The sequence below is a fragment of the Natator depressus genome, chromosome 25, assembly GCF_965152275.1.
Source record: "Natator depressus isolate rNatDep1 chromosome 25, rNatDep2.hap1, whole genome shotgun sequence".
NCBI lineage: Eukaryota > Metazoa > Chordata > Testudines > Cheloniidae > Natator > Natator depressus.
In genome coordinates, this window is record NC_134258.1 from 10,992,977 (window position 1) to 11,019,236 (window position 26,260).

A 26,260-nucleotide genomic window follows, 5' to 3' on the forward strand; every position below is an offset into this window, starting at 1 on the left:
GGGAGAGGCCTGGGCAGGCTCCTTGTTTGTAGCTCCACCCCGCTGCCTCCTGAGGCTGGAAATCTCCAAAGGCAGCAGAGGGAGGCAAACAAACGGGGCCCGAGCTCGGGGAGGAGCCCTTTTTTGAGGCGCGAGCAGTGACGGCCATTCCAGCTTCTCCCAGCGAAGCGTTTCTGTCCCTGCAGGGTGATGGCTGGAGGGATACTAGACCACAGGGCAGGTGTCAATGGAGGTAACGGGATGGATCAGCCTCTGCCAGGTTTTCAGGTGCCAGCTGGGCGGAGGTGTGTAAGTGGAACGCTCCAGCGTTGCGGGCCCAGAGGCTTTGATACTGATCAGCGTGAGAGTGGGGCCCACGCTGCCTTGGGGTGGCTGTCTGGGACAGCACAGTGCAAAGGGTTTAGGTGTAACTCTGGCCAACAATGGGGTGGCTGGGCTACATAGAGGTTTGTGAAGTGGACACAGAGGTGGCTTTTCTAGCTCAGTCCATAGAGGCCTGTGTGCTTAGATTCAAAGGTCGCAGGTTCAATCCTGGTGCAGCTGAGCTGTTGTATTACATCAAGCCGCATACGTGGATTAGGTGATGATCCTCCAGGCAGTCTGGGGAAGGCATGTATCCTTCTGTACACCCATTTCGTGAGGCTACGTAGGACAGGGAACTGTGGGCCCAGAGAGCTAGGCTTGTCCTGAAATATCTCAGGCAAGATCATGGGCATCACCTGTCTACCCCTTCCACCCGAGCATCTCCAAGCACTTCACAGATACTAACTCATGAGGCGCCCAACAGCCTTGTGAGGTAGGTACCTTTCTCCCCATGTTACAGATGGGGAAACTGAGGCACAGTGTGAGGAAGGGACTCACCCCAAGAGCTGTCAGTGGGCAAGTGGGACTAAAACACAGAAGCCCTGACTGCTAGTTGCCACTAGACCACGTGCCCCTCACATAGCTGGGAACAGAACGCAGGAGTCCTGATGCACATTCCCCCCATCCTGAACACCAGACCCCATAGACTTTATAGTGAAATGCGTGTTAACTGCCCAATAGAGAAAGATCCCTCCCTCTTTTTCTCAGTCCCAACTGCCCCCCTCTTCAGAATGTCTGTCACACAAGGAGCCCCCACAGCTCTCGTCTCCAGTATTAAAAGCGCTTCAGCACATCCTGGACCCAGGAGATGTACTTGGAAATCCGAGTGTAGATGTCTGGGTACCTGCGATTCCCACACCTCTGCCCGGAGAAGGAGACTATGCCATATACCCTGCCCCCACAGACGAGGGGGCCCCCAGAATCACCCTACAATGCAAGAGGAAACCTGTTAGTAAAGGACGAGACTAGCTAAGTCTGGAGGAAGAGGAAAGTCTTAGGAAATCAAAACTAAGCCTGGAGCTGGCCCTGTATCACCCTAGGCAGAAGAGAAGGGTCAGGTCTGGACTGCAGTGAATATAAAGGGAATTTTTACTGAAGGAGGCTGCTGGACGCAGACAGACCCTGGGGTTCTCCCTGGCTCCCTATTCCCCTGACTCCTGGCCTGGCCTCGAGAGGCACAGCGCTGCTGCCTGCACTCCGGATAGCAAGCCACCAGTGTGGGGAAAGTTTCTGTGGCAGTAGCCTTACCAGGCATGGATGGGTGTTGTGCTGGATGTGAAAGGCCACGCTGCTGGGGTCCTACAGGGCACTATCCCACAACACTGAAGTCTAAAAACCACTTGGGTGACTGGGCACTGGAAGGAAACTCGGAGTTCTGGCTGGAACTGACCGAACCAGGTGGAAAACTTCAGTGCTGGAATCGGAGCGGGCATGGTTCTGATCCTGCAGGTGTCATGGCTGGCATGGACAAGGCACTACGGTGGGGAAGATCGCAGCACCAGCTATGGACTGGCACCGGAAGCAGCTTCAGGCTTCCCTCCAAAGCTGGGTTTGGCAGCGTGGGCTCCGCAGGGGCGCCTGGAGGAGGAGAAGGCGCTTACCGAGCAGACCCCCTGGAGGGTGCTGTTGAGGCTGGCCGCACACAGCATGTCGTCGTTGACGTGACCCACCCACAGCGCTTTGCAGATCTTCCTGTCCACGATGGTCGTCTTGGTCTCCCTGAGCTCGGTGGGGACGGTGCCAAAATTGGAGGTGTCGCCCCAGCCCAGCACTCTGCAGACGACCCCGGGAGAGAGGTCGATGTTGGGTCGGGGGAGCCTGATCCGCTTCACAAACTGGGTAAAGATGGCCGACTTGTTCAGCTGGGGAGACGAGAGCAAACGTGACCCATGTTAATACTCGGGGGGCGTCTGTCTCGTGCTCGTGGCTGAATCATGTAAAGAGGTTCACGAGCCTATAGCTGCCCCACCTAGCCAGTGGAGCTGGCAGGACAGGCACGGCCCTGGGTTCAATCACTGCTGGGGGGCTGTGATACAAATACAGTCCCATTTCTTGGTTTATCCACACACACACCCACACACACACCCAGCTCTGGTTTTGCCTCTTCGAATGCACAGGAGCCTGTCTCAGCATCACACGCTGTTGAAAGCAGCAACCCAGCGGCTCCCATTTACTAAAGTTGCTGAGTCGCAAAGTCACGCAAAGAGAACCCATCGAATGTGATCGCTGCAGGGTTCGGGTCAAGCCAGCGATGGCGCAGCCATCCATCCTTCAGAGCCTCTGCTCCCTGCCTTCCTCCACACTCCAGGAGCCAGATCCAGCCTGGCTGGAAAGTGGGTGCAACTCCACTAAAGCCCCCAGACTTGCAGAGGGCTGAATTTATTTTTTTTCAGAGCTGTAAGGCCACCTAGTGGCTGATTTAGTTATTCCTCTCCGGAGACTCCCTCATTCCACTGCAAAGGTGGCGGGGAGAGATTTTTCCATTCCGCCCAGGGCTGCGTTTCCTGTTCTGACCCACATCCCAAGTCCTGTGCCACCTTCAGACAGGAGACAGGGGCTGGTACTGGGGCTGCTTCTGTCCTGCTGCCACCGAACTATGTCGGGCTGTCCCGCGGCTGCCATCAGTAATGCCCCTTGCTGCGTCCCAGGGAGCCCCAGGCCCTGGCTGGGGACAGCCAGGATTGCAACACGACAGTGAAACCGACTTCATTTTTGTCCCTGTATTTCACCTCCTCCTCCACAGTCTCACCTAAGGCCAATGCAAACCACTCACGTTCCTTTGAACCCACCAGCTTTGAGCGGCTTTGATCTGCGCCCCACACAAATACCTGCCTCCCAGCTCTGTGGGCTGCACTCTTAATGTGAACGTGACATCAACAGATTAGTCATTTAGCCCTCTGGTTGGCGTTTGCTGCAGTGGGTCCAACTCAGCCCTGTTGTGACCTCTGCTGGCTTTAGTATGGTCATCAGACCCGGGGGAAATTTGAGCCTGATTTCCCAGTGGGGGTGGAGGATGGAAGGGTAAGGAGCAGAAGATGGGAGTTTGATTCCCCGCCTCCCTCCCCCAAAAAGAAAATTCTCTCTAAACTCCGAGAATTTTGGAGCCGCTGAAGGTTTCCATCAAGGTTGTGAGCTTCTCTGTTTCCACCAGGGATCTAAGGAAACTCCTGTTGTGACCAGAGCAACTCACTTCCAGCATGCGGATGTCATTGTGGACCGTCCGGGCGTTGAAGTGCGGGTGCATGATGGACTCCCGGATGCTGAAGATCTGCTGAGAGGCCTCCTGGTGTTTCAGGGAGTGAGCCCCCAGCACGACGCGCAAGGAGGGGGAGTGTCTGAAACGCACAGCGAGAGGGATTGAAATCAGCCCGGGGCTGGCCTGCCTGGCACAGGGCTGTAGCCAGGAGCAGGCCAGAGAAAATAAGGGGATGGGAGCACAAAATGGGGGGCATGCCCACCTGAAAGGGGCAGGGGCTGAGCTGCCCCTGCTGGGATTTGAACCTGTGTCCCCAGCAAGGGTAGAGATTTCAACTAGGTGCTTAGGCTTTGTTGGGCTGGGCTGAGGGCTCCTGGGAAGGTCCCTGAGCTGAGCAGTGGGGCAGGATCTCCTCCACCCCTTGCAGTGAATGTCAGGGGAGCAGGGTTATTTCACATCCTAGGGGAATGCAGCCATCATAGCCAAATGGGGTCCCCCAAAGCGCCGTGACTTACCTGGGAATCACACAGTGAGCCGCCGTCATCACCCACTTGTGCCAGACCAGGAATCCCCCGCAGACGTGCTGGCCATCCAGCTGGATGGAAGCAATGTAGGGCCGGGAATGGGGCTTGACTTCATTCCCCCCGATAATCCAGCTCCCCAGGGCACCTGTCCCAAACCAAACAGCTGTTTGGGTGGGGGGGCGGGAGGAAGAATCCACCGTCGAAAATGGATGATCTTGGGGGATGGGGGGGCAAAGCAAGGATTCCCAAAGGGGCAGGGAACCACGGGGCTCTGGGAATGGCTGTGTCAGAGCATTGGGGAGATGCACCAGGGGCTGGATTATGCAACCCTGACTCAGACAAGTCGCCCCCTCGGGGTCAAATCCGACTGGACACAGCTCCATTCACTTCCACAGGGGCTGTGCCCACGGGCTGGGAGGTGACATCTCTCCCCCAGCCTGAGGCACAGGCCCTAAGTACACCCAAGGTCATGGGGAAAATGCTGGGATTAAAGCTCAGCCCTGCCTGGCTCCCAGACGGAGGGCAGTAGATCAGACCTCTCTTGAGGTACTTACGCTCAGGAGCATGGGGGGAAATCCTGGCCCCACTGAAGTCAATGGCCATTGTCAGAACGCTGCTTGACATTTGAAGCATTTCTCTTCACACCCCCTTGGGCGGCAGGGCTCTCATCCCTCCCTTTACACAGGGGAAACTGAGGCATAGAACAGAAGCAACTTGCCCAAGGTCACCCAGCACATCTGGGACAGTGCTGGGAATTGAACCCAGTTCTGCCAAGCCCCAGCTTGGCCATACTTACTAACCACTAGGCCATACTTCCTCTTTCTGTACATAGCCACCCACTGCAGCTGTCTCAAGACCCTATGCCCTGCCGCTTCTCAGCATCTACTTGCTCAGCCCAGGAGCGTCTGTGCTCAGACACCCTCGCCTCATGGGTTCCCCCCCACTGAGCCCCTACTCCCCTGCAGGGGCATCATAGTCTGTTTTCCTTTACCTGCCGGGATGAGCACAAGGAGCAGCAGGCTGGTGCTCCCCATGATGGCTCTCTTTGCTCCTTCACGCTGGGGGAGGATGGTGAGTGCTGATGGCTGAGGCTCTGGGGGTTAAGTAAGCCCGGAGGGCGTGGGAGGGTCTTGCGGTGCCACTATCCCACATAGCTAGGTTGCTGCTAGGCTCTCGGCCTGCCCTGCTGGACTTGGTTCCTCTTCAGTTTGCGGGCTTGTGCAATCCCTTCTCCCCAGCCCCTGCGGTAACAGCCAAAAGGGAGAAACCTCAGGGTTCATGCAACTTCAGGGGGGCAATTTAGACACACAAAGAGGGCATGGGCTCTGTGCCTTTGCAGGGCGTGGATGTGTTATCAGGCAGCGCAGAGGCCCCAGCAAAGCGGTCCTGCAGATGTGTTATTTAGGAGCTAGCTGATCACAAGGATCCCGTCTGCCCTTGGAATGGCGGAAAAGTCAAGGTCCTATTGCACCGGGTCCTGCCCACATGCACAGCAAGGAACAGTCCCCACCCCAAAGTGCTCGCAATCGAAACAGACAGGACAGACATAGGATTCTTATCCGCATTTTACACATGGGGACTGAGACCCCGAGTGGGACTGTCCCAAGGAGAGCCGGGGACTGCCAAGAATTGAACCCTGAGCCCAGGTGGGGAGGGCTGCTTTAGGCCCATTTTCTAGTGGACAGCCCCTGAGATGGAGAGAGGCCGGGTTGAGTTTCAAGACAACCCTGGTTGTGTGTCAAGTGAGCCTGGCCCAGCGTATGGGGTTGGGTGGAAAACAACCTCTCTAAGCACTTGGAAGGAGGGACTGTCTCTTCCTGCATGTCTGTACAGCGCCTAGCGCAACAAGGCCCTGAGCTCTCTGGCGGCTGCTGTAATACAAATAAATAATGATTAAAAAGCATGTGACTATGGGAGGCCACATTGCCTAGTAGTTAGGGTCCTAGTCTGGGGCACAAGATGCCTGAGTTCTTGTCTGACCTCAGCTACTTACCTGCTGTGTGAGCTTTGCCAAGTCATTTCCCTTCTCTATGCCTCAGTTTCCCCATCTGTAAAATTAAGATCATAGGCCCAGTGCCTCAAAGGTATTTAGGCACCTAACTCGCATTGGGAGTTAGGTGCCTAAATACTTCTCAGGATCTAGGCCCTGGTACTTATGCCCCTCTGAGATGCTAGGACAGCTAGAATAGACCTCTTAAGACTCTCCATAGCACTGCAGTACCACAGCTCAACAATACTGTGCGTTTCCCCCCCAAACCCAGGGGAGACTTGGTGGGTTTGGCTCAGTTTTACTTTAAAAAAAAAACAACCCACTCCAAACAAAATGTAGGGGCTGGGATAAAAATGGGGAATAAGACCACAGGGATCAAAACTAGGGAGACAAGATTGCCATGGACCCCAGCCAGCCGCACCCATGGAGCTTCCAAGAGATCTAGTCAGTGGGTGACTTCTGCACGTGTCAGCTGGAAGTGGACAGTCATCCTGCCAGCTTTACCTCCACAGCACCAAAGCTTCTGCAGTCAGAACTTGGCCACAAGCGTGATGCAGGACAGAGTCCGGCTCGCTCTGCCAGAGCTGCACACAGGCTGCAAGCTCAGGGGAGGAGCCCTGTATTTGCACACATGACAAAGTGTGCACCTGGGAATCGGGGACCTCAGAGAGCAGGTGGGAGGGGTACAAAGAGGCCGGTTTTACACAGATGCTCTCCTGGCTCTTACAGTGGAAGAATTTTATGTTTGGCCCACAGGACAAACCTGAGATCCAAATTTCAAATCCTCCCCAAGAAGATCAGACCCAGAATTTTATTTCCATGAGAGAGATCAGGGACTGGTGTGAATTTAGATTCCCTGTTCAAATGCACCTGCAGATCTGACAGCTTGGTTCAACTCATTAGAGAGATAAGGGCCAGCTGTGAAATTTGGCTCCAGATTCCAACCCCACCCATTGATGTAAGGGTTTGGTCCAGCCCATTCTAGCGATAAGGGTCAGCTGTGAGATTTGGATCCTGATTCTAAACTCACATGCAGATCCAGGTGTTTGGGTCAGCCCACTATAGAGACAGGAGAAGTGTGCAAAGGATTTTCCTGCCAGTGTTTAGGAAGGGGTTTGTGATTTGGAGCGCTGATCCTATCTCTGCTAATTGGATTCAAATTCATCCAGTGTTCTTAGGCCTGTAAAAGTGGAGTAATTCAGGCTCCTGCTCTGGACTTAAGGCTTGAATCTTTCACCATATGGATTTCCCAACCCTAGTAGTGGTTTTAGATTCACCATCTTTGCTTCCTGAGACAGTTTCTTAAAGGAAACCGTTGTGTTGAGGAGGGAAAAAAAAGCCCAGACTTTCCTGGCACCCAAAATTTCTCTCTTCTCCCGCGGCCGCCACTTCCCCTGGGTTCACACAGTATCCAGCCAGCAAGGTCATAAACTAGATCCAAGCGCTCAGTAGAGCATCTTGGCTCAGCTTCCCGCTGGCAGAGACACCACTGTTTAGTACACGCTCAGCCAAAGCGGTTTGTTTAGGTGCTATAAACGCACCCACAGCCAAGTCGGATTGCAGTCTGCGGGGCCACCCTGGTGCGGCGGGGACAGAACTCAGGTCTGCCGGTTTTTGCAGGCCGCTGAGCAGTTCTGATTCCCTCCAGTAGAGGCCAGGGGTGCCACATACAAACGCACCCTCCATTCCTCAAACCTTAAGTGGTTTCAGTTCCCGAGGAGCCACCGGCACCTGCGAAGGGCTGTCCTCTGGGGGAGGAAACTAAAGCGCCCTCAAGCCGCCCTGGGGAGATGGGTGGCTACTGGGGGACGGGAGAGCTCTCACAGTGGTGGAGGTGGGGACGGACCTTAGCATTGCAAGCCAAGGTGGGGCTGTGATTTGTAGCTGGGCACTGTTGTAGGTGCAGTCTTCAATGGGGGAGAGGGCGGACATCCAGGAGCCTTATAATGCTTATGTCACGGGAGCAACTGGATGCCCCTGCTGAGGTTAGGGCCCCACTGTGCGTGGTGCTCTATATAACCCTAGCAAGTACAGTGCCTGCCCCAGAGGGCTTGCAGTCTAAATTGACAGGAGTGGGAGAGGAAATAAAGGCCTTGCCTTGCCCCAGGGCACTTGGCAGGCGAAGGATAGAGGGGTAAACACTCAGTCAGCACAGGGGAGGGTCCAGCAGAAAAACTTGGAAGAGTCTGTCTAGCGCCAGGTTGTCGGCTGAGCCCCAGTGCTGGCTAGTAATCACCTGAGAGCCATCGGCACCTGACTTACCCTGGGCCATTGTCTCTTTGTGGCCATCGTCCCTCCGGGAGGAAGAGAAGCAGCCAAAGCAGGGACAGCTACCCTGGGGAGGTCAAATGGGGCCCAGCTGGGACCACCCAGAGCATTAGCCACCCACCCCTGTTGTAGGGGCAGTAGGATCCAGGTCGTGCCTCCCTTCTCCACCACGTGGCTTTGGGGGGAGGAAAACGGAGAGGAGGGAGCCAGGGACTCCAGACAGCTGGAGCAGAAGCAGGCCTAGCAGGGTCCCATCGACCATTCGGAGAACTTGCTGCAGTTTTGATCAGACTTCATGTGCTCTCTGCTGATTACTATTAAAACACCAACGTTTTCCGGGTGAAACTTGCCTTATTTCAGCACCTCTTTGGGCGCGCCCGCCAGCCGTGGCCAGTTTGGGGTCCCAACTCTCTGTTTGTGGCCGAACTCACCTCTCTCGGTGCAGTCCCGCCGGTAGAAAGCCCTGGTGGATGCAGCGTTACCTGTCGTGGCAAAAACAACCCTCCAGGAGCAGAGCCACAATGCTCCATCCCTCTGACAACGACTGCTCAGGTCCCAGGGAGCAGAAGTTAAATTGCCTGCGTGTTTTTGAAAGGCCTTTCTCCCTGCTAGCCCATGGGTCGGCGTAAAGCTACAGCTGCCTGGCCCAGGAAAGAAATCCTGGCCCTCCTCGGCCTGTGGGGGCAAGGGGCAGTGCAAACAGCGGTGTAATAAACACAGGATGAAAGACATAAAGCCAGACGCTGCAGAGGGCATGCAGCAGCCGGGGCACAACTGGAATGAGCAGCAATGCCTGGTGCAAGGGAAGGAACTCGGGCAGTCCTCCCAGAAAGCAAGGGAGGGCCCCAAAAAACCTGAGACCTCACCCTCCAGCCTTGCTGCCTCTGTGCGGAGCTCGTGGTTGCACTTGCTGGGGACCCCCGGCAGCTGCCAGTGACAAAACTCGCTGAGGAGGGCTGCATGGAGGATGCAGACCCTCTTGGAGAGCCAGCCGGCCCAGCCCAGAGGAGGAACCCTCTGAGGAAGGACAAGGGAGCTCAGGGAGCTATTTTCTTTCCTGGCTTTTTAAAATAAAAAACAGCAAAAACTTTCTTTATGGGCCCCGAACATTAATCTCCCCTCTTATCCCTCTTGCCCTCCTCCAAATGGTGTCCAAAAGTGGAAACAAGGAACGGCCTTTCGAACTGGCCAGTTTATTTGAACGAGATGCACTGGCAGGCAGGCCAAAAAAAAACCCAACCCAAGAGAGAGCCAGGGTTGTAAGAAAGCAGGAAGCCGTTCTGAAGTGCCCCTCACCCAGCTTGTCCTAGAATTTAAGGCCAGAAGGGCGCACCAGATCATCTAGCAGAATCTCCTGTGTTATCACAGGCCACCAGCATCCACCCAGCTACCTGCCCACACACTAAACCCAACAACAGGAGTTAGACCAAAGTATTACGGCCCACCAGAGACTAGACTATTCCGTGCCCCAGGAAGAGCGACAGGCACCAATGCCCGAGGTCCCTGCAATGGCAGGGAATTGGTTAAGGGAGATGTACCCAGGTAATCCCAGCAAGTGACCTGCCACTCTGCTCCACGGAGGAAGGTGGGAAAAAAAACCCCAGGTCGCTGCCAATCTGGCCTGGGTGAAAATTCTTTCCTGACCCCACATATGGTGATCAGTTAGATCCTGAGCATGTGAGCAAGACCCAGCCAGCATCACACAGGGGAGAGAGAATGCTTGGTTCCACCTCAGAGCCCTGGCCCTCCCCATCTAGTGTCCCACCTCCAGCCGTGGCCACCCCTGATGCTTCAGAGGAAGGAGACCAACCCCCACCCCCCATACATGGGGATAGAATTCCCTTCCTGACCCCCTGCAAGTGGCCAACTAAAGCCCTGAAGCATGAGCTTTAGGAACTCAAGTCATAAACCAGAAGGGGACCCCCCAGGGTTGCTGAGCCCTACCCCCCACCATCTCAAGCAAATCCATCATACAGTCACACTCACCAATGTATCCAGCTCTCTCTCAGAACTGATTACGTTGTTTGCCCCCACAACTCCCATTGGGAGGTTGTTCCAGAAACTCCCTTCTCCGATGGTTGGAAAACCTGAATTTGTTCGTGGCCCATTTATACCCATTTGTTCTTGTGCCACCATTGTCCTGTGGCTGCAATAGCTCTTCACTGGCCCTGGTATATACCTCCTTGATGTATTTATAGAGTGATCACATCCCCTTTCAGCCTTCAATTTGCTATGCTAAACATGCCAAGCTCTTTCTGGCTCCTCTCGTAAGATAGGACCCCCTCCCGCTCTGTCCCTGATCATGCTAGTAGCTTGTCTCCACATCTGTTTCAGTTTGAATTCATCTTTCTTGAACATGGATGACGAGAACTGTGCACAGTATTTCAAACAAGGTCTTACCTGGGCCTTGTACAATGGCATTAATACTTCTCCATCTCTACTGGAAATGCCTTGCCTGATACATCCTAGGATCGCATCTGCCTTTTTCACAGCCACGTCTCATTTGCTAGCTCATAGTTGTCCTGTGATCAACTCACCCACCCAGGTCTCTCTCTCTTCTGTTGCTTCCAACCGATGAGCCCCAGTTTGTAGCAGAAATTCTTCTTATTAGACCCTAAGTCTATTAGACCTTGCACTTGGTACTGTTGAATTTCATACCATTGTCTCTCCAGTCTTCAGGGTCATCCAGATCTTCCTGTATAATATTCCGATCCTCCCCTGTATTGACGATGCCTCCCAGCTCTGTATTGGCAATACATGTCAGTAGCACACTCCTACTTTTTATGCCGATGTAAATAATAAAAATATTGAATAGAATTGGTCCCCAGACCGATCCTGGAGGAGCTCCTCTAGTCTGACAATTCATCTTTCAGAGCAACTTGTTACCTTCTCCCCTTTTGCCAGTTTCTTATGAAGTTTACAATTCTGATATTAATCCTCCTCTTCTCCACTTTGAAAAATTTCCCATTTGGTATCAAGTCAAATGCTTTACTAAAGGCCAAGTATATTAGATCTGCTGCCTTTCCCTTATCTAAAAAATCAGCTTTTTTCCCAAAGAAGGGAATCAGGTTAGGCTGGCATGATCTACCTTTCATAAACGCAGGTTGTATTCCATCCCCTTTCCTGTTTACCTCCATCTCTTTAATCATTTTTTCCTTTAAAACTTTGTCCCAAAGCCTTGGACACTACTGAGGTCAGACTAACAGGTTTGTAATTGCCTGATTTATCTTTTTCCCCCTTTCTTTAATATAGGTCTGACATTAGCGATTCTCCAGTCATGTGGTATTACCTGCAAATAGGTAGATTTATTAAGAATCCTTCCTACTGGACAAGCAATCTCGTGCACCAGTTCTGTCAGTATTCTGGGAAGGAAATGATCTGCCCTGCCCTGATTGGAGTTCATTAAGTGCTTTAAGTTTTTCTTTCACCTCAGGAGGTCATTTCAATTTTTGTACACTCATTTCCATAAACTGTCCTGCCTTCATGCCTGTGTTCCATGTTATCATCCTTTTTGAAAACCAAGGCAAAGTATTCATTTTAGTGTTGAGGCCATACCTAGATTATCTTTAATCTCCTTCCCATCCACACTGTGTAGGGCCCAACCTCAGCCTTCCTTATTCTCTTTATATTTCTATAACTAAAAAACCTCTTCTTATTTTCATTTCATTGGCAAGCGCTAATTCAGCTTGGCTTCTAGCAATTCACACGTCATCCCTACATTTTCTAACTCCAAAATGTCACTTTCTTTGCTGATCAATCTTTTCTTCCATTCCCTACAGGCTCTCTGCTTACTCCTAATAACCTTTTTACGGCGGTTCTTCATCCAGCTGGGTCTGGAGAATTTCCCTACCATTTTTGCCCCTCGTGTGGGATGCAAATTTCAGGTCCTTTTTGTATAGTTGAAGAAATTCCAAAGCCTGCTCTACATTTCAGCCCTTGAGGTCTTCAGTAGCAGAGCAGGGAATAAACCATCCATTTCTTGAGTCCCAGCCCAGTGTTCTGTCCACTAGGCCACACTGCTTCCCTTACTCATTGCAGGTGGCTTTATGGTCTAAGCATTTTTTTTCAGTTGCCCATGGTTCACATCCCAAAAGGGTCAACTCCTCCCTCCTGTGGAATGGTTTTTTGGATGATTATTGGTATAATAGCTGCGCCTAGAGACCCAAACTGAGATCAGAGCCACGTTGTGCTAGGCCCTGATTATTATCCCTGGGTTCCACACAGAGAAGCTGAGGCCCAGAAAAGGGAAGAGCCTTCCTCAAGGCCATGCAGGGAAACTAGCAAGGTCAGAAATGCAGCCCAGCTCTTCTGAGCCCCAGGCCAGAGCTCAGCAGTGAAGAATATAACGTTCTGATGGTGACTTGCGGGAGACTTGCCCTATTTGCTTAACCAAAATTTCCCCTCACCCGCCCCCTCTGTTGTGCATGGTTTTGGCTACCTCACTGCCACCCCAGAGCTGGCTGCATTTCTGACTTTGTATGGATATGATGCAGCACGCTGGGTTCCTTCTCAGCTCCTGTTTCTCCACCCCAGAGCTGGCTGCATTTCTAGCACTGTCCGGATAAGACTGGTAAAGCATGCTGGGGATGCAAGGAGCCCTGTACTTTCATTTCAGAACAACACCACCACATTTCCCAGGTGAGCTCAGAACGGCAGCTGCGGTCATTGTAAAGAAATCGAAATGCCCCAGTCCCTCCTTCCGTCCCCTCTCCCTGCAGCGGGTAAGACCGAGCAGGCTGTTTTTGCACCATGCTGAGTCAAGGCTGGACCTGCAGGCTGTCAAGTGAAGCTTGCTTAGGAATTTGGAGACACACGGATGTTAAGGAAATGGGATCGGGGGGGAGGCGGGGCGGGAAATAAGTCCTACTAGCTCAGTGAGTCCATCCCTGCCCCGGCAGGTTGCAGGATGCAGGGGAGCCAGGTCTGGGTTGGTGCTCACAAGCTGTGAGGCACTTGGAAGGGATGCAGCCTCCTTATTGAACATGTCCAGGCGCTGCTCAAGGTCTCCACTGAGCCTTATGTTCCTGGAGACTCTCCGAGCAGCGGCAGTGACAGGCGACGCCCAGCAGAAGGTGCTGTTAGGATGCTGGAGAAGGGGAAGGGGAGGGAAAAAAAAAATCCCTTCACATCCCCAGCTCAGCCATCCACCGCCAGCCAGCCGCACTCAGGACAATAACACAGCTGGGGATGCTGAACGGCCACCAGCCGCTCGCCACCTCTCCCACAGCCTGCTGCCTGTGAGCGGAGAGACAGCAAGGAGGGGACTCGCCCAGGGCTGGCGTTTGCCTTTCCCTCCAGAGCTTCGCCTGGATCCACGCAGGGCTGCGAGCCAGAGGGTGAGGCAGCCGGGGGATTGCAGAGGCTGGGAAAATGGAGTAAGTACCGCTTTTCCCCCTGCTCCGGCCCCGGGCATGTGTTGGAGGCTATGGGGAGACCGGGTGCATCCAGCCATCTGTCTGTCTGTCTAGGTACTTATATAGCCTTCTGCTTATATAGCCTTATATAGCATCTCCCCTCCCCACTAAGCCAACCATCCTGTCCCCCCGCATCCATCCGTCAAAGCCTGCTGAGGTTGGATTCAGGGCTCATCTCCTGCTGATGATGCCCCGGCCTCTTCTCAGGAGCTGGCCTATCGGGGCTGGCTTCTCCCTCCACCTGGATACAACCTCCCCCTTGCCCCTGCTGGTCCTGCCGGCCAAGGTGACAGCTTGGGCTCCACGAGGTCGGGGAGCCAGGGGGCTGCGTGCTGGGGGAGGTGGGGAGCGTGGCGGGGTCTTCCTCTCTAACCACGGCCCTGGGCATTTGCGGGTTGGGGAGAAGGAGCGGGAGGGCCTGTCTGACATGTTGCCACTGGTCGGCTTGATCACGGGTGGGTGGGGGTTGGTGCATGTGAGGGTGCAGATGCCCCCCCCCGCCCTTGCCTGGATATTTTTGCAGTGACTCAGAAATCCAAGTGTGCTGTGCCTCTCCATAGACAGGGCCTCTGTGGTGTAGTGATGCTGACCTTATTGTTTGCGTATGGACGCAGGGCCCGGAGAACCAGGCTCAGGATCAGGGCCGTGCTGAGTCGGGGGCTGGGCAATCCCATAGGAGATGTGGGTGCCTGCTGCAAAGAGCTTCGTGTTTAGAAAGACAACAGGTGGAGGGAGGGGGGAGAAGCAGCGAGATCAGGCAATGGAGGGACATGGCTTGGCGGCCCCGAATGGGCCTGGGAATTGTGTTTCCCCCGCAGGACTCCAGCAGCATCGTCCCCTCGGAACCGCTGGCTCCAGGCGTAATCACCTGGGGGGGGACGCAGCGGGCTTGCCGCGGCTCGGTGCGCTCCGGGTAACCAGCCGGAGTGGCTGGTGCTGGTGTGTCTGTTCTAACTAGCACCCCCCCTCCCCTGCCTCAGCTGCTCAGGTCTCATCCCTGGGCAGGACGAGCAACAGGGTTTCCTGTGGCAATGGAGGATCAGTGCCCGGTCTGCCCCCTTCTGCCGCGGTTCACCGTCAGGTGCTGGCAGCCCTTGGCGAGCAGTGCCCAGCTCACCGGTGGAATTCTGCTGGGTTCCTGGCTCCTCCGGGGCGGCCCCTGCCTCAGCACTGGTGACTGACCATCTGGGAGCCAGATGCCAGGTGCTCAACAGGTCCCAGCCGTCTGCTTGCCGTTCGGGTGGCTCCCGCCGGGAGGCGGCTCATCTGGTCAGTGGCTGGTGGCGGGGGGGAAAGCTGGATCCTGGGGAGGCATTTGAGATGCATCTCTGAGGCCTGAACACAGATCCTCTGCAGGGGGTGGAGGCAGGAGAGCTGGCTGCATGGGGAGCCCCCAGCTACTCCATTCCCAGCCTCTCCCAACAGGAGGCGCTGTGTGGCATGGGGCAGGAGCTCCCAGATTCTCCACTCTCAGCCTCTGCTAGTAGGAGGCACTGTCAGGAGCAGGACAGGTTAATTAGCTGCCGGAGGCGCTCCAAGCTACCCCAGTCTTGACACCTTCTAGCAGGAGGCACCTCATGCAGTGGGGCAGGAGCACTAGCTATGGGGAGTTGGCAACATCTGCAGGGCCGCGGAGGTTCACTGCTGGGAGTGGGGTCCGAGCACTGGATGGCAGGAGTTGATGGTGATTTTAGTCCCAGCCTCCCGGAGCAGGAGTTGCTGCAGGAAATGGCTGGAAGCCAGACTGGGCTGGGGGGAGTGTGTGGACAGACTGTAAACTCTGATACCCATGGATTCCTCAGATCCCAGCCATGCCCGGGCTGAGAATGTCCTGGGAGCATTTCCACGGCCCAAGATCTTGGCGCCAGGCCATAAGCACCTGCAGCTCCAGTTGGCTTTAATGCCTGTTAACGTGAGAGCCCCCTGTTCCAGCTGGCGGAGGAGCGTCAGCCCGCTGAGTAGCCAATGGGCTAGAAGCCCCTGTTTTCGAGGGTTGCTGTGGGCTGGATATCTGGCCACAGGAGGCCTCGGCAAATCCAAGCTTGATGCTTTGGGAAAACTCCTTGGCGTGTCTAAAGTGGTTTCTCTTTCAGCAAGAAAAACTAGCATGTAGGCTGCAAAACCCCACCACTGCAGACAGCACCCATGGTAGGAGGGAGCATTGTCTAGTGGGCTGGATAGCAGGCTCGGAACCAGGATTCCTGGGTTCGATTCCCAGCTTGGGTCGGGGAGTGGGGTCTAGTGATTAGAGCAAGGGGCCTGAAATTAGGACTACTGGGTTCTATTTACAGCTTGGGAAGGGCTGTAGGGTCCAGTGGTTAGAACAGGAGACTGGGAACCAACCAGGGCTTCTGGGGCTAAGTTTCTGCCTCAGTTTCCCCACCTGTAAAATGAGGCTAATACAGTCCAGCCTTGTGGCACAGCTATGTAGATTAAGTCAGTAATATTTGTAAAGGGCTGTGAGATCCTGTGATGCTAGAGAAGGATGACAGGGATTAGAATCATAGAACTGGAAGGGACCTCGAGAGGTCATCTAGTCCGGTCCCCTGCACTCAAGGCAGGACTAAGTATTATCTAGACCATCCCTGACAGGTGTTTGTCCAACCTGCTCTTAAAAATCTCCAAAGATGGAGATTCCACAGCCTCCGTAGGCAATTTATTCCAGTGCTTAAGCACTCTGACAGGAAGTTTTTCCTAATGTCCAACCTAAACCGCCCTTGCTGCAAATGAAGCCCATTGCTTCTTGTCCTAGCCTCAGAGGATAAGAAGAACCATTTTTCTCCCTCCTCCTTGTAACAACCTTTTATGTACTTGAAAACTGTTCTCATGTCCCCTCTCAGTCTTCTCTTCTCCAGACTAAACAAACCCAGTTTTTTCAATCTTCCCTCATAGGTCATGTTTTCTAGACCTTTAATCATTTGTGTGGCTCTTCTCTGGACTTTTTCCAATTTGTCCACATCTTTCCTGAAACATGGCGCTCTGAACTGGACACGATACTCCAGTTGAGGCCTAATCAGCGCGGAGTAGAGTGGAAGAATTACTTCTCGTGTCTTGCTTACAACACTCCTGCTAATACAGCCCAGAATGATGTTTGCTTTTTTGCAACCGCGTTACCCTGTTGACTCATATTTAGCTTGTGATCCACTATGACCCCCAGATCCCTTTCCGCGGTACTCCTTCCTAGTCAGTCATTTCCCATTTTGTATGTGTGCAACTGATTGTTCCTTCCTAAGTGGAGTCCTTTGGAGTACTTTCCTTCCTACGTGGAGTACTTTGCATTATTCAGATTAAATTATTATTAAAGCCAACCAGGCTGACTTAGTTGGGTCTTGAGAGTCAACTTGTGGATGATACGCCTGGGTGTACGGAGGACGCTCCTCCAGGCATTATCTGCACACACAGGTGTTGATACATGCCTACACTCAGAGAGACCGGGCCTGACCTCACACCACTGTAACTGTGTCATTGACAGGGGAGTTGCTCCTGGTTTGCATTGCTGTGTGTGAGAGGGGAATCGGGCCTGCGGCAGGAAGGGAGAAATTGCCCTGCTTTTCATGAGGCAGGAAGGATGGTGGAGTGATTAGTTCCCAATCTGGGGATATGGGAGAGCCGAGCTCATTCCCCAGCTCTGCCACAGGCATATTGGGTGACCGTGGGCAAGTCTCTTAGCCTCTCTGTGACTCAGTTCCCCAGCTGTACAATTGGGGCAGTAGCTTCGCTCAACCCCCAGTGGTGCTGTGAGCATAAATATACTGTGGACTGTGAGGGGCTCAGATACTCTGATGACAGGGGTCATGCAAGTGCGTTGATAGATGTTTCCACCTGGGGATGGCTGCCTCTGCAGGTAGATTATAAATGTACCAGCTTCTAGTATCTGAGAGGGAAAGTTACAAGTGGCTGTCTGGAGCTTAGTCTGGCCTTCCTGGGAGCAGGAAAGAGCAGTGGTAACTCCCACCACCCGGTTATCAGCAGGGCTTGAACCTAGAACCCAGAGCACAGACCTCTACCACATGAGCTAAACGTTAACCTCTCTCTTGGCTGGTAGCAATAGCAGGCTCTTATCCTCTGTGTAGGGGATGCATACTTTGCAAGTATGTTATACAGGCATTCGGCTGCTCTCTCTGCTTCTGCCGTTATCCCCAGCGCCCTCCTGTGACAATAGATGCTAGCAGGCTTGAGCCTACTGGAAGTCAGGGGCAAAGCACCCATTGAAGCTAAGAGGAGCACAATCAGCACAGCAATGAGACCTATGTTAGGATGCTCCTGCTTCCTCTCTTGCCCCGTGCCGAGTGCCAGCAGAATTCACATCAGATGCCATGTCTTCCCCATCACTTGGTCTCTAATGGGATCTATTTTGCTTTTCATATTGTGGGGGGCAAAGGACTGCCCTGGCCCATCGGGTACCTGATGCGCCTTCTAAAAACCTGCACAAACTTTAGGCCAAATCTGGAAGTTCTCAACTTTGCAAAACTGCCAATGACTCCAAAGGGAGCCGGGACTTGCGGAGAAATGGAGTCAGCGCTCCCGAACTGACCCACTGCAATGAAAATAGCCTGGTTGGGGTCATTTAAATTCCTAGTCAGTTTCGCTCTCTGGCTGTCCTACCCTAGTACAGCAGTACAATGTGTGAGCTACAGAGCGTACAGGGGGATGTATCTGGGGGGGTTGTTTGTCACTTATGGTCTCTGGATTTATTTATTTTTAGTTTCATGGGAATGTTTTCTGGTCTTTTTAAAAAGCAAAACCAAACCTAAATTTGAGGTGACGCAGTTCCCCCTTCCCCGCCGGGCACACACTCGAAAGGGCATGGAGACGCCCATTTCTTACTATTGTGCCACTTTACAGGTGGATTCACTGAAAAGCAAAGTTCCACAAAGCACAGTGGTTTGGGGCGAGGTTTTGGGCAAAGCCTTTTTTTGGCTCAGAGCCACATGAGGTTTGAGCCCTGCTTCAGCCTGAGGTTCATTCTGAGTTTGAGTAAACCCCAAAACTTGCAGGCAGGTTCCCTTGATGCCTCCATGTTCCATCTGGCTTTGCCACAAGGCTGCACAGACCCAGCCTCCCCACTGTTCCTCACAATCAGGCCCAGTCTTGTTTCTTGAACCATGGAGCACTTGATCTTGGAGCCCCAACGCAAGGAAGCACTTAAGCATTGAAGTCAGTGACATTTAGAATCCTCAAATGTTGGGCTGGAAGGGACTTTCCCATGTGGATCATCAAGAGGTCACAAAGGCCAGTCCCCTGCGCTGAGTCGAGAGCAGGTAAAGCTAGACCATCCCTGGCCAGGGTTCCTCCAACCTGTTCTTAAAAGCCTCCAGTGACGGGGATTTCAGCCTCCCTTGGAAGCCTGGTCCAGAGCTTAGCTATCCTCAGAGTTAGAAAGGCTTTCCTCCTATCAATCCTAAATCTCCCCGGCTGCAGACTAAGCCCATTACTTCTCCATCCTACCTTCAGTGGACATGGAGAGCAATTGACCCCTGCCCTCTTTAGAACAGCCCCTGACAGACTGGAGGACTATTCTCAGGTCCCCGCTCAGCCTTCTTGTCTCAAGACTAAACACGCCCGGTTTTGTTAGCTTTCCAGCAGAAGCCTAAAATTAAGCACGTCCTTAAGGGCTTTTTCCTGAATCTGGATTTGTAGCTGGGGCCTGGGGTTATTCTGGGGACTTTTAGAAGGAAGGTTTCATGCCGGTTTTGTAAAGCCATGGCAGTTGTTTGGGATTTGGGTCCTAGTTTATTTGAACCACAGGGAGGGGTTGGTTAAAATTTTCGATCACTCACTCAAAGGCCTGGAGAGCGCTTCTCAATGCTGTATTTTCTTTCCTCCTTATGGCACCATTTGTGCTTTTAAGTAAATGGAGATTTTATTTTTCCCCCTCTAACTGCTCTGATTTGTCCCCTGCTCCGCCTTTCTGACCTCATCTGCACCGATGCGTCTCGTTAGAATCATATTCCCAGCGCCTTCTCCACTGGTGACTCAAGAACAGAGAGTCATTTTTTAATATGGGGGAGCGGGGTGCGATTTTTGATGTCGAAGGCTCGGAAACTATGCGGGGAGGTTGTGGTTTTTCAATGGAGTCTAGAGTCTCCTGCACCAGGATCGTCCATTGGATCCACATGGACAAGCCTTTACTGAAGTCAGGGGAGCAATGAACCTCTGGAGAGGTTGTGACCTCTAGCGGGGTCCCCATTTCATGACCCAGTCCTGCTGAGACACAGACAGACAGGTGTAGGAGTTATGCCGAGGACGGATGTGACAACTGGATGGATGGCTTCCCCCCCGGCACACAAGTGGTGGATGGAGGAGGAACTGTGAGAGCTGGATGGGGATCCAGAGCCCGAGCAGAGCAGCAGGAGATGGGCCAGCCATGAATTGTGTTCAGAGCCCCAGAGGGAGGGGGCCCATCGGGCAGATCAGCACCTCCTGGCACAGCCCCTGCCTGCCTCTGAACAGAGCCGGTGGCGTATTTTGCATTTCACTCATTTCCAGCCTGTTTTTATTTGAATGTCACATTTGGCGGGTTATTTATTTAATTCATTAACCCAGGTTTTAAGAAGCTGAGTGAAACTGACACTGTCCATCTGATGTGGAGAGGGACTGATCCGACGGCGGGTCCCAGAGTCTGAGGATTTGGGTTCTCGGGGGGTGGGGGTGGGGAGGGTTGATCCCATCTCCTAACCGGAAATCTTGATCAAGCTAAAGGCTCAGCACTGGGGGTTGCTGTGTTTGTATTACAGTAACACCTAGACTTCACCCACAAAGGGTGGGAGGAGAAAGGCAGGCAGAGGAGCTAGGGTGCCTCACCCCAGGTCACGTAGCAGCAGGGGCACATTTAGGAATAGAACCTGGTTCTCCAGATTCCCAGCCCACTGCTCTGGCCCTTAGCCCACACGGCCTCTCCAGGTGCTAGCTTTGGATAACTGGGTAGGAGTTTGGACCCAAGCTGCTTCCAGGGGAAGCTGTAAACCCCCCGCCACGGACAAGTCCCCGTCCCTCCAGATGGACGTTTCTCCCTTGCCCTGGGAAGTGCGTGGTGGTGGCTCAAGGCATCAGACGGCTCACGGAAGGTTCAGAGTTCATATCCTCACCCGGGAGACGGGATGTTTTTCTGAAGCGGAGCAGCCCAAACCTCAAAGAGCTCGAAGGAGCGCAGGCCCTCTTGGGAAAAGGCTGGCACTGCCCCTTCTGGGCCTGGCGGGGAGTAGCCGTCTGGGGGATGGATCTGTGTGGTCGAGCTCACCGGATCTAAACTTCGTCAGGGAGTCCCGAGCTGGGCGGTTTTGATCTGGCTCCATCTCTGTTGGCTGCAGGGCCAGCCAGAAGCAAGAGCTGCCGTGGGTGCAGGGATCTGAGCTTTCTGGAACCCGGGGTTTTGTCTGAGCTGGAGCAACCACCCCAGACCAAGAAGTGAAGCAATACTAGGGAAAGGAACTGCAGGCAAACAGCCCACCGTGGCCTCCGGTTGTGGGGGAGGGGTTCATTTTCAGAGTTTATCCTAGTTAGAGCTAGCGTAAAAATTGGAAGACGTATGAAACCTCATGCTTCAGGGCATAAGCCAATCTCTAAATACTAGGGATCAGGAAGTTTCTTGCTCCTTCCTCTGTAGCAGTGGGCACTGGCCCCTGTAGGGACTAGACGGGCCGTGATTCTGATCCCGTCTGGCCATCCCCATGTTCAGAAGAGCTGAAATTCCAGTGGAAGTCACGAGGAGCTCGTCACGTCTAATCACACCCAGGTGTCTCTGGTTGGGCTCCCCAACAACAAGACGCTCTGCCAAAAATCAGCACCCATCTTGGTCTTAAACTCAGGCAGGGCTACCTCGCTCCAAGGATCCATCCCCGCTGCCATGCCAGGGTGGGATTGCACAGTGTGTAGACATACCCACGGCAGCACAGACTGTGCGAGCCCACCCAGATCCCTTCCTGATTACTTCCCTGGCTAGCCCATACTGCCTCGGCTTCACTGCTCCAGGACCCAAGTTAGCGAGATTAAAGCTGGCTCAGGGGTGTATACATGCATGCACTGACACTCTGTGCTACCCCAAGGTACACATCTCACTCCCATTACCACAGCACCAAAGCTCTTCTCCTGGGAGGTGGGGCAGAGAAATTATCCCCATTGTGCAGATGGGAAACTGAGGCATGGAGCAGCTAAGTGACTTGTCTGAGGTCACACGAGCTGGGCCAGAGCAGGGATCTGAACTCAGGTCTCCTGTCTCCAAGGTGAGCACCCTACATTGGGCCCTCCTTAATCTCCATGTCTGGAGTTCTTGAATGAGGTGGTGACAGGGTTAAGAGCTTGCAGCTGCAGTTCGTCTCATCCATAAACACCGTGGGTGTTTCTAGGCAGGGCCTCGCCTGAGCGGGGCTTCTCTTACCAGAGAGGAGCTGGAAACCACTGTGTCTCAAGGCCCTTGAAACCATTTGGAAATAGCTGTAATTTCCCAATCAAACTGGCTCCCAGAGCGTCTGGCATCAAATATTCAAAGACTCCATTTTCTCCTGGCACGCCCAGCCCACTTCTGAGCTGGAGAATCCATCAGGCAACTCTGCTCTGCTCTAATGCATCCTGCACTTTCAGGATCCTGGGGCCGTTTCCTCTCCCTCCTTCCCCCCCCCCCGAAAGGCAGGTGCTTGGGGATCAGGGATGCTGAGCCCTTCTAGGTTGTGGTAAAGGGAAGGGAAAGCAGCGGACCAGTGAATAGCGGGAGCAGCCGATGGGAGAGGAAGGAGGGAGGTAAGCTGCATTTCAGTAGCATCCTTCATCCCCAGGTGTCTATATAAATAATTGCCACTGGGATGCAGCCACTTCTGGGGCAGAGGGCAGACAGCACAGAATGCACCCCATTTCACACGGCGCTCAAATGGCTTTGATACCAGGCTCAATAGTGTCTATGCAGAGTGGACCGAGTGGTGGTTTCTCACTGTCAGGACCCAGCTGAGGAGGGGCTGAGTTGACCCTGCTGGGCTTTGAACCCCCGGAGTCTCGCTGCAGAGCTGATGCTGTGAGCACTAAGGGCCACATTTCCTGGGTGCTCAGCTTGCCAGACTTTCGGACGAGCTCAGCTCCCAGTTAGGCCCAGCTTTGGGATTTTCAAAGGACCCAAGGGAGTTAGGCACTCCCCTCCCGCCACCCTGGGTGAACTGCACTGAGATTTGGGTGCCTCGTTCCCTGAGGCTCCACTGAAAATCTGATCCTGGATTTTCCAAAGAGCTCAGCACTGGGCTAGCCCCCAACTCGTGAATGTCTGGCCCGGAGGTGTGTGAGCAGCGGAGGCAGGGAACAGAGGAGGGAAAGCAGCAAACAGATCAGAGGAGTCCCCCTATTGCCAACGCAGGGTCTCATGGCGGGGTTATTGATTAGATGTTTCCGCTACGGGAATTTGTCCAGGCTCCAGCAAGAGGAGCCGTTCTGGGCCCCGTCGGTAGCAGTGCTGGATTCTGCATGCATAAGCCCCCTGCTGTCCCGTTTAGCTACTTATATGGTCCCCATCACCGTGGTATGTGAGCCCCTTGCAGTTGTTACCAGATTGATGTTCATAGCGCCCCCGTCGGGCAAAGTGGTCCAATTGTCCCCAGTGTACAGATGGGGGGTGTGGGCCCAGAGAGGCTAAGGGACTTACCCAAGGTCAGACAGAGAGCGGGTAAGTGTCTCCCATGGTGTAGGCTAGTGCCCCAAAGAACTGGCCCATCCTCTTGCTCCAGCCCCAATGGGTTGGCCAAACGCCAGACTGGCCCGTCTCTTATCCTCAAGTGTGTTTGACCCTTGGGGAGTCATTTCGCTGCATGCCATAAAACGATGCTGGATTTCCGAATGTGACGGGACAGGAGTGATCACTGGCTGTGGCATGATCCTGGGCACAGGCCACATGAAGGGCCACGGGCACGGGGTGGGCGTGGGATATGGTGCGATGCTGGGCACACGTGACAGGGCCAAGGGGACGGGGTGGGCGCTGGATACGGTGTGATGATGGGTACACGTGACAGGGCCATGGGGACGGGGTGGGTGCGGGATACGGTGCGATGCTGGGCTCACGTGACAGGGCCACGGGCAGGGGGTGGGTGCGGGATATGGTGCAATGCTTGGCACAGGCCACATGACAGGGCCACGGGCACGGGGTGGGCACGGGATACGGTGCGATGCTGGGCACACATGACAGGGCCACGGGACGGGGTGGGCGCTGGATACGGTGTGATGCTGGGTACACATGACAGGGCCATGGGGAGGGGGTAGGCGTGGGATACGGTGCCATGCTGGGCACACGTGACAGGGCCACGGGGACGGGGTGGGCGTGGGATACGGTGTGATGCTGGGCACACGTGACAGGGCCACGGGCATGGGGTGGGTGCGGGATATGGTGCAATGCTGGGCACAGGCCACATGACAGTGCCACGGGCACGGGGTGGGCACGGGTTACGGTGCAATGCTGGGCACACGTGACAGGGCCACGGGCACGGGGTGGGTGCGGGTTACGGTGCGATGCTGGGCACACATGACAGGGCCACGGGGATAGGGTGGGTGCTGGATACGGTGCGATGCTGGGCACACGTGACAGGGCCACGGGGACGGGAGAAATTTGAGAATCTCTGCATGGGGCCTGCACATTGGGGTGGGACAATCCTTTATTTTGACTGTGACAAACTGGGCAGCGCTAACTCTCCCAGTGCCCCGGGCTTGCTTAGCCCAGTGTTACAGCGCCAGAGACTGGGGTGACCAGTTCCTCTATGCAGGACTGTTGGTGGATGACAAATGGGGCCTATAAATGAGAGACGGGGCACCAAGTATTGGGGCAGGGAGGTGTCGGAGCTGGGGCTTCAGCTCATCACCACGATACGGCGCCTGCCGTGACATCGCGCTGAGGATCTGAGCTGTTGTCAGCCTCAGGGAGGGGCAGGGCATTGGTCAGGGCCCACTGCGGGGGCAGCGTCTCTGGGATGTGTCGCCTCTGTGTCCCAGTGGCTTTTTCATCCACTGGCTGTCCCGGAGTCTTCATCCCAACCAGCTGCCCCTGCCCCTGCTGAGCTCTTCCAGGGCTCCCGGCCGGCGGGGACCCAGTGGGGTCAATGCAGCTTCAAGCCACATTAACTCACAATGGGACTTCTGCATGGAGTCCATCCACGGCCAATGGTGCCCCAGAGAGAGGTGCATGGTCGGGAACCCTTCTGAGGCCCACAAAAGGAGCTTCTCCGGGGTGCCAGGGTGGGGACAGTGCTGAGGATCCGATTCCATCCCCCCCCGCCCCCCCCCCCGAGACAGATCCATGCCACCTGAGTCCCGTCTGTCCGCTGGAGCAGAGGGAGCGATGCTGTCCACTGTTCCCCCTGCGATCCATTCTTCCGGGGCCCCAGCATGCTCCTGGGAACTAGTCCGGCTCCCCCCTTCATTTCTTCAGCATTTTAACCCCCCTGCCACCCTGGAGACCTGTCTGTTCCATGGCCCCCATCACTGCTGCAGGCAGCCCCCAGTGGAGCAAAGGAAGCTGTGGAAAACCTTGACTCCAGGCCCCATGTTATCTGCACTCTTGGGAGTTGGGGTTTGGGAGGAACCGGTCCTCTCTTGACCCCTCTCTGCGCTACTGCACCTTCCCACGAACTGGGACCTCTCCTCTCGCCTGGCCCTGCTGATTGTTGATTTGTTTGCTTTTGTTGTTGATTATTGTCAATTACTCGCCTCTCCACACGGCCTCCTGGCCCCCTCTCCCCCCCTCCCCCCCACCCCTCATCCCCCCGCTCAGCTGTGGATCAAAGGCACTGAATCGAAGCAGTGCTAATCACCAGCTCGTCAAGGTGGATTTTATAGACTGCTCTGCAGACAGACCCGTTATGGTGTTGAAAGGCAACTGTGGTTTGCTCCACCCCAGCAGCAAAAGCAGGTTTAGCTCTCGGCAGTTAGAGGGCAAGGGGCCAGATTGTCAGCTGGTGAACGTCGGGGTAGCTGTATCCCCTTCCATTTTGCTATACTGATTTACCCTAGCTGAGGATCTGGTCTATTGCACTTAAACCATCAGCTGCTGCCCGGGTCCACCTACACTAGGGCTTGCAACCTTGCAAATACCCATGGAGCCAAACCGGTGTTCGCAAGAATGGGGGCTTTTGGCAAAGTTTCCCTTTGTGGGACCACAACTGGCCACCAGCTCCTTCCTGCCTGCCTCTGGGTACAGACAGCAATTGGTTGGGGCAGGGCTGGAATGCGGGGAAAGGGAGCCGGGCGAGAAACTTGAAACAGCTCTTTGCACATTTGGACGCTATAAAGGGAAAAACCAGAGGAAGGCAAATAAACATTATTGTTCCATGTCACGGGGAACGAGACAAAAGGTCATCGATTTTCCTTCTGAGCGTGGAAAAAAGGCATGGTCAGCATGGGTGAGAACGCCGGGCCAGTGCACTCTGTGTGTGTGTGTGTGTGTTTGTGTTTGTGTGAGAAAGGAAAGCCTGTGGCCTGTGTGTTTGTGTCTGCACATGCAGCAGGAGACTGACTGCGGGGGTGTGAAAGAAGGGGGATGGGA

General features: G+C 54.3%; 2 protein-coding genes across 3 annotated transcripts in view; one reads left to right on the forward strand and one right to left on the reverse strand.

Annotated features, from left to right (window-relative positions):
• Positions 1 to 1,137: 1,137 nt before the first annotated feature.
• PRSS57 (serine protease 57) lies at positions 1,138 to 5,130 on the reverse strand. The gene is made up of 5 exons (XM_074939609.1): positions 5,075 to 5,130; positions 4,075 to 4,228; positions 3,554 to 3,698; positions 1,965 to 2,225; positions 1,138 to 1,290 (listed from the first exon to the last, which is right to left on the reverse strand). Exons 1-5 carry the CDS (start codon positions 5,115 to 5,117, stop codon positions 1,138 to 1,140), a joined length of 756 nt encoding a protein of 251 aa, XP_074795710.1. The 5' UTR covers positions 5,118 to 5,130.
• An 8,286-nt stretch (positions 5,131 to 13,416) lies between these two features.
• Positions 13,417 to 26,260, forward strand: part of PALM (paralemmin) — a 62,435-nt gene continuing 49,591 nt past the window's right edge. Inside the window, exon 1 of one of the 2 annotated variants that reach the window (XM_074939619.1) lies at positions 13,417 to 13,716. In XM_074939619.1, the coding sequence (XP_074795720.1) occupies positions 13,712 to 13,716 (5 nt within the window). In that variant the 5' untranslated portion in view covers positions 13,417 to 13,711. The remainder of the gene's footprint in view (positions 13,717 to 26,260) is intronic. The other variant, XM_074939620.1, reaches the window with a different exon arrangement.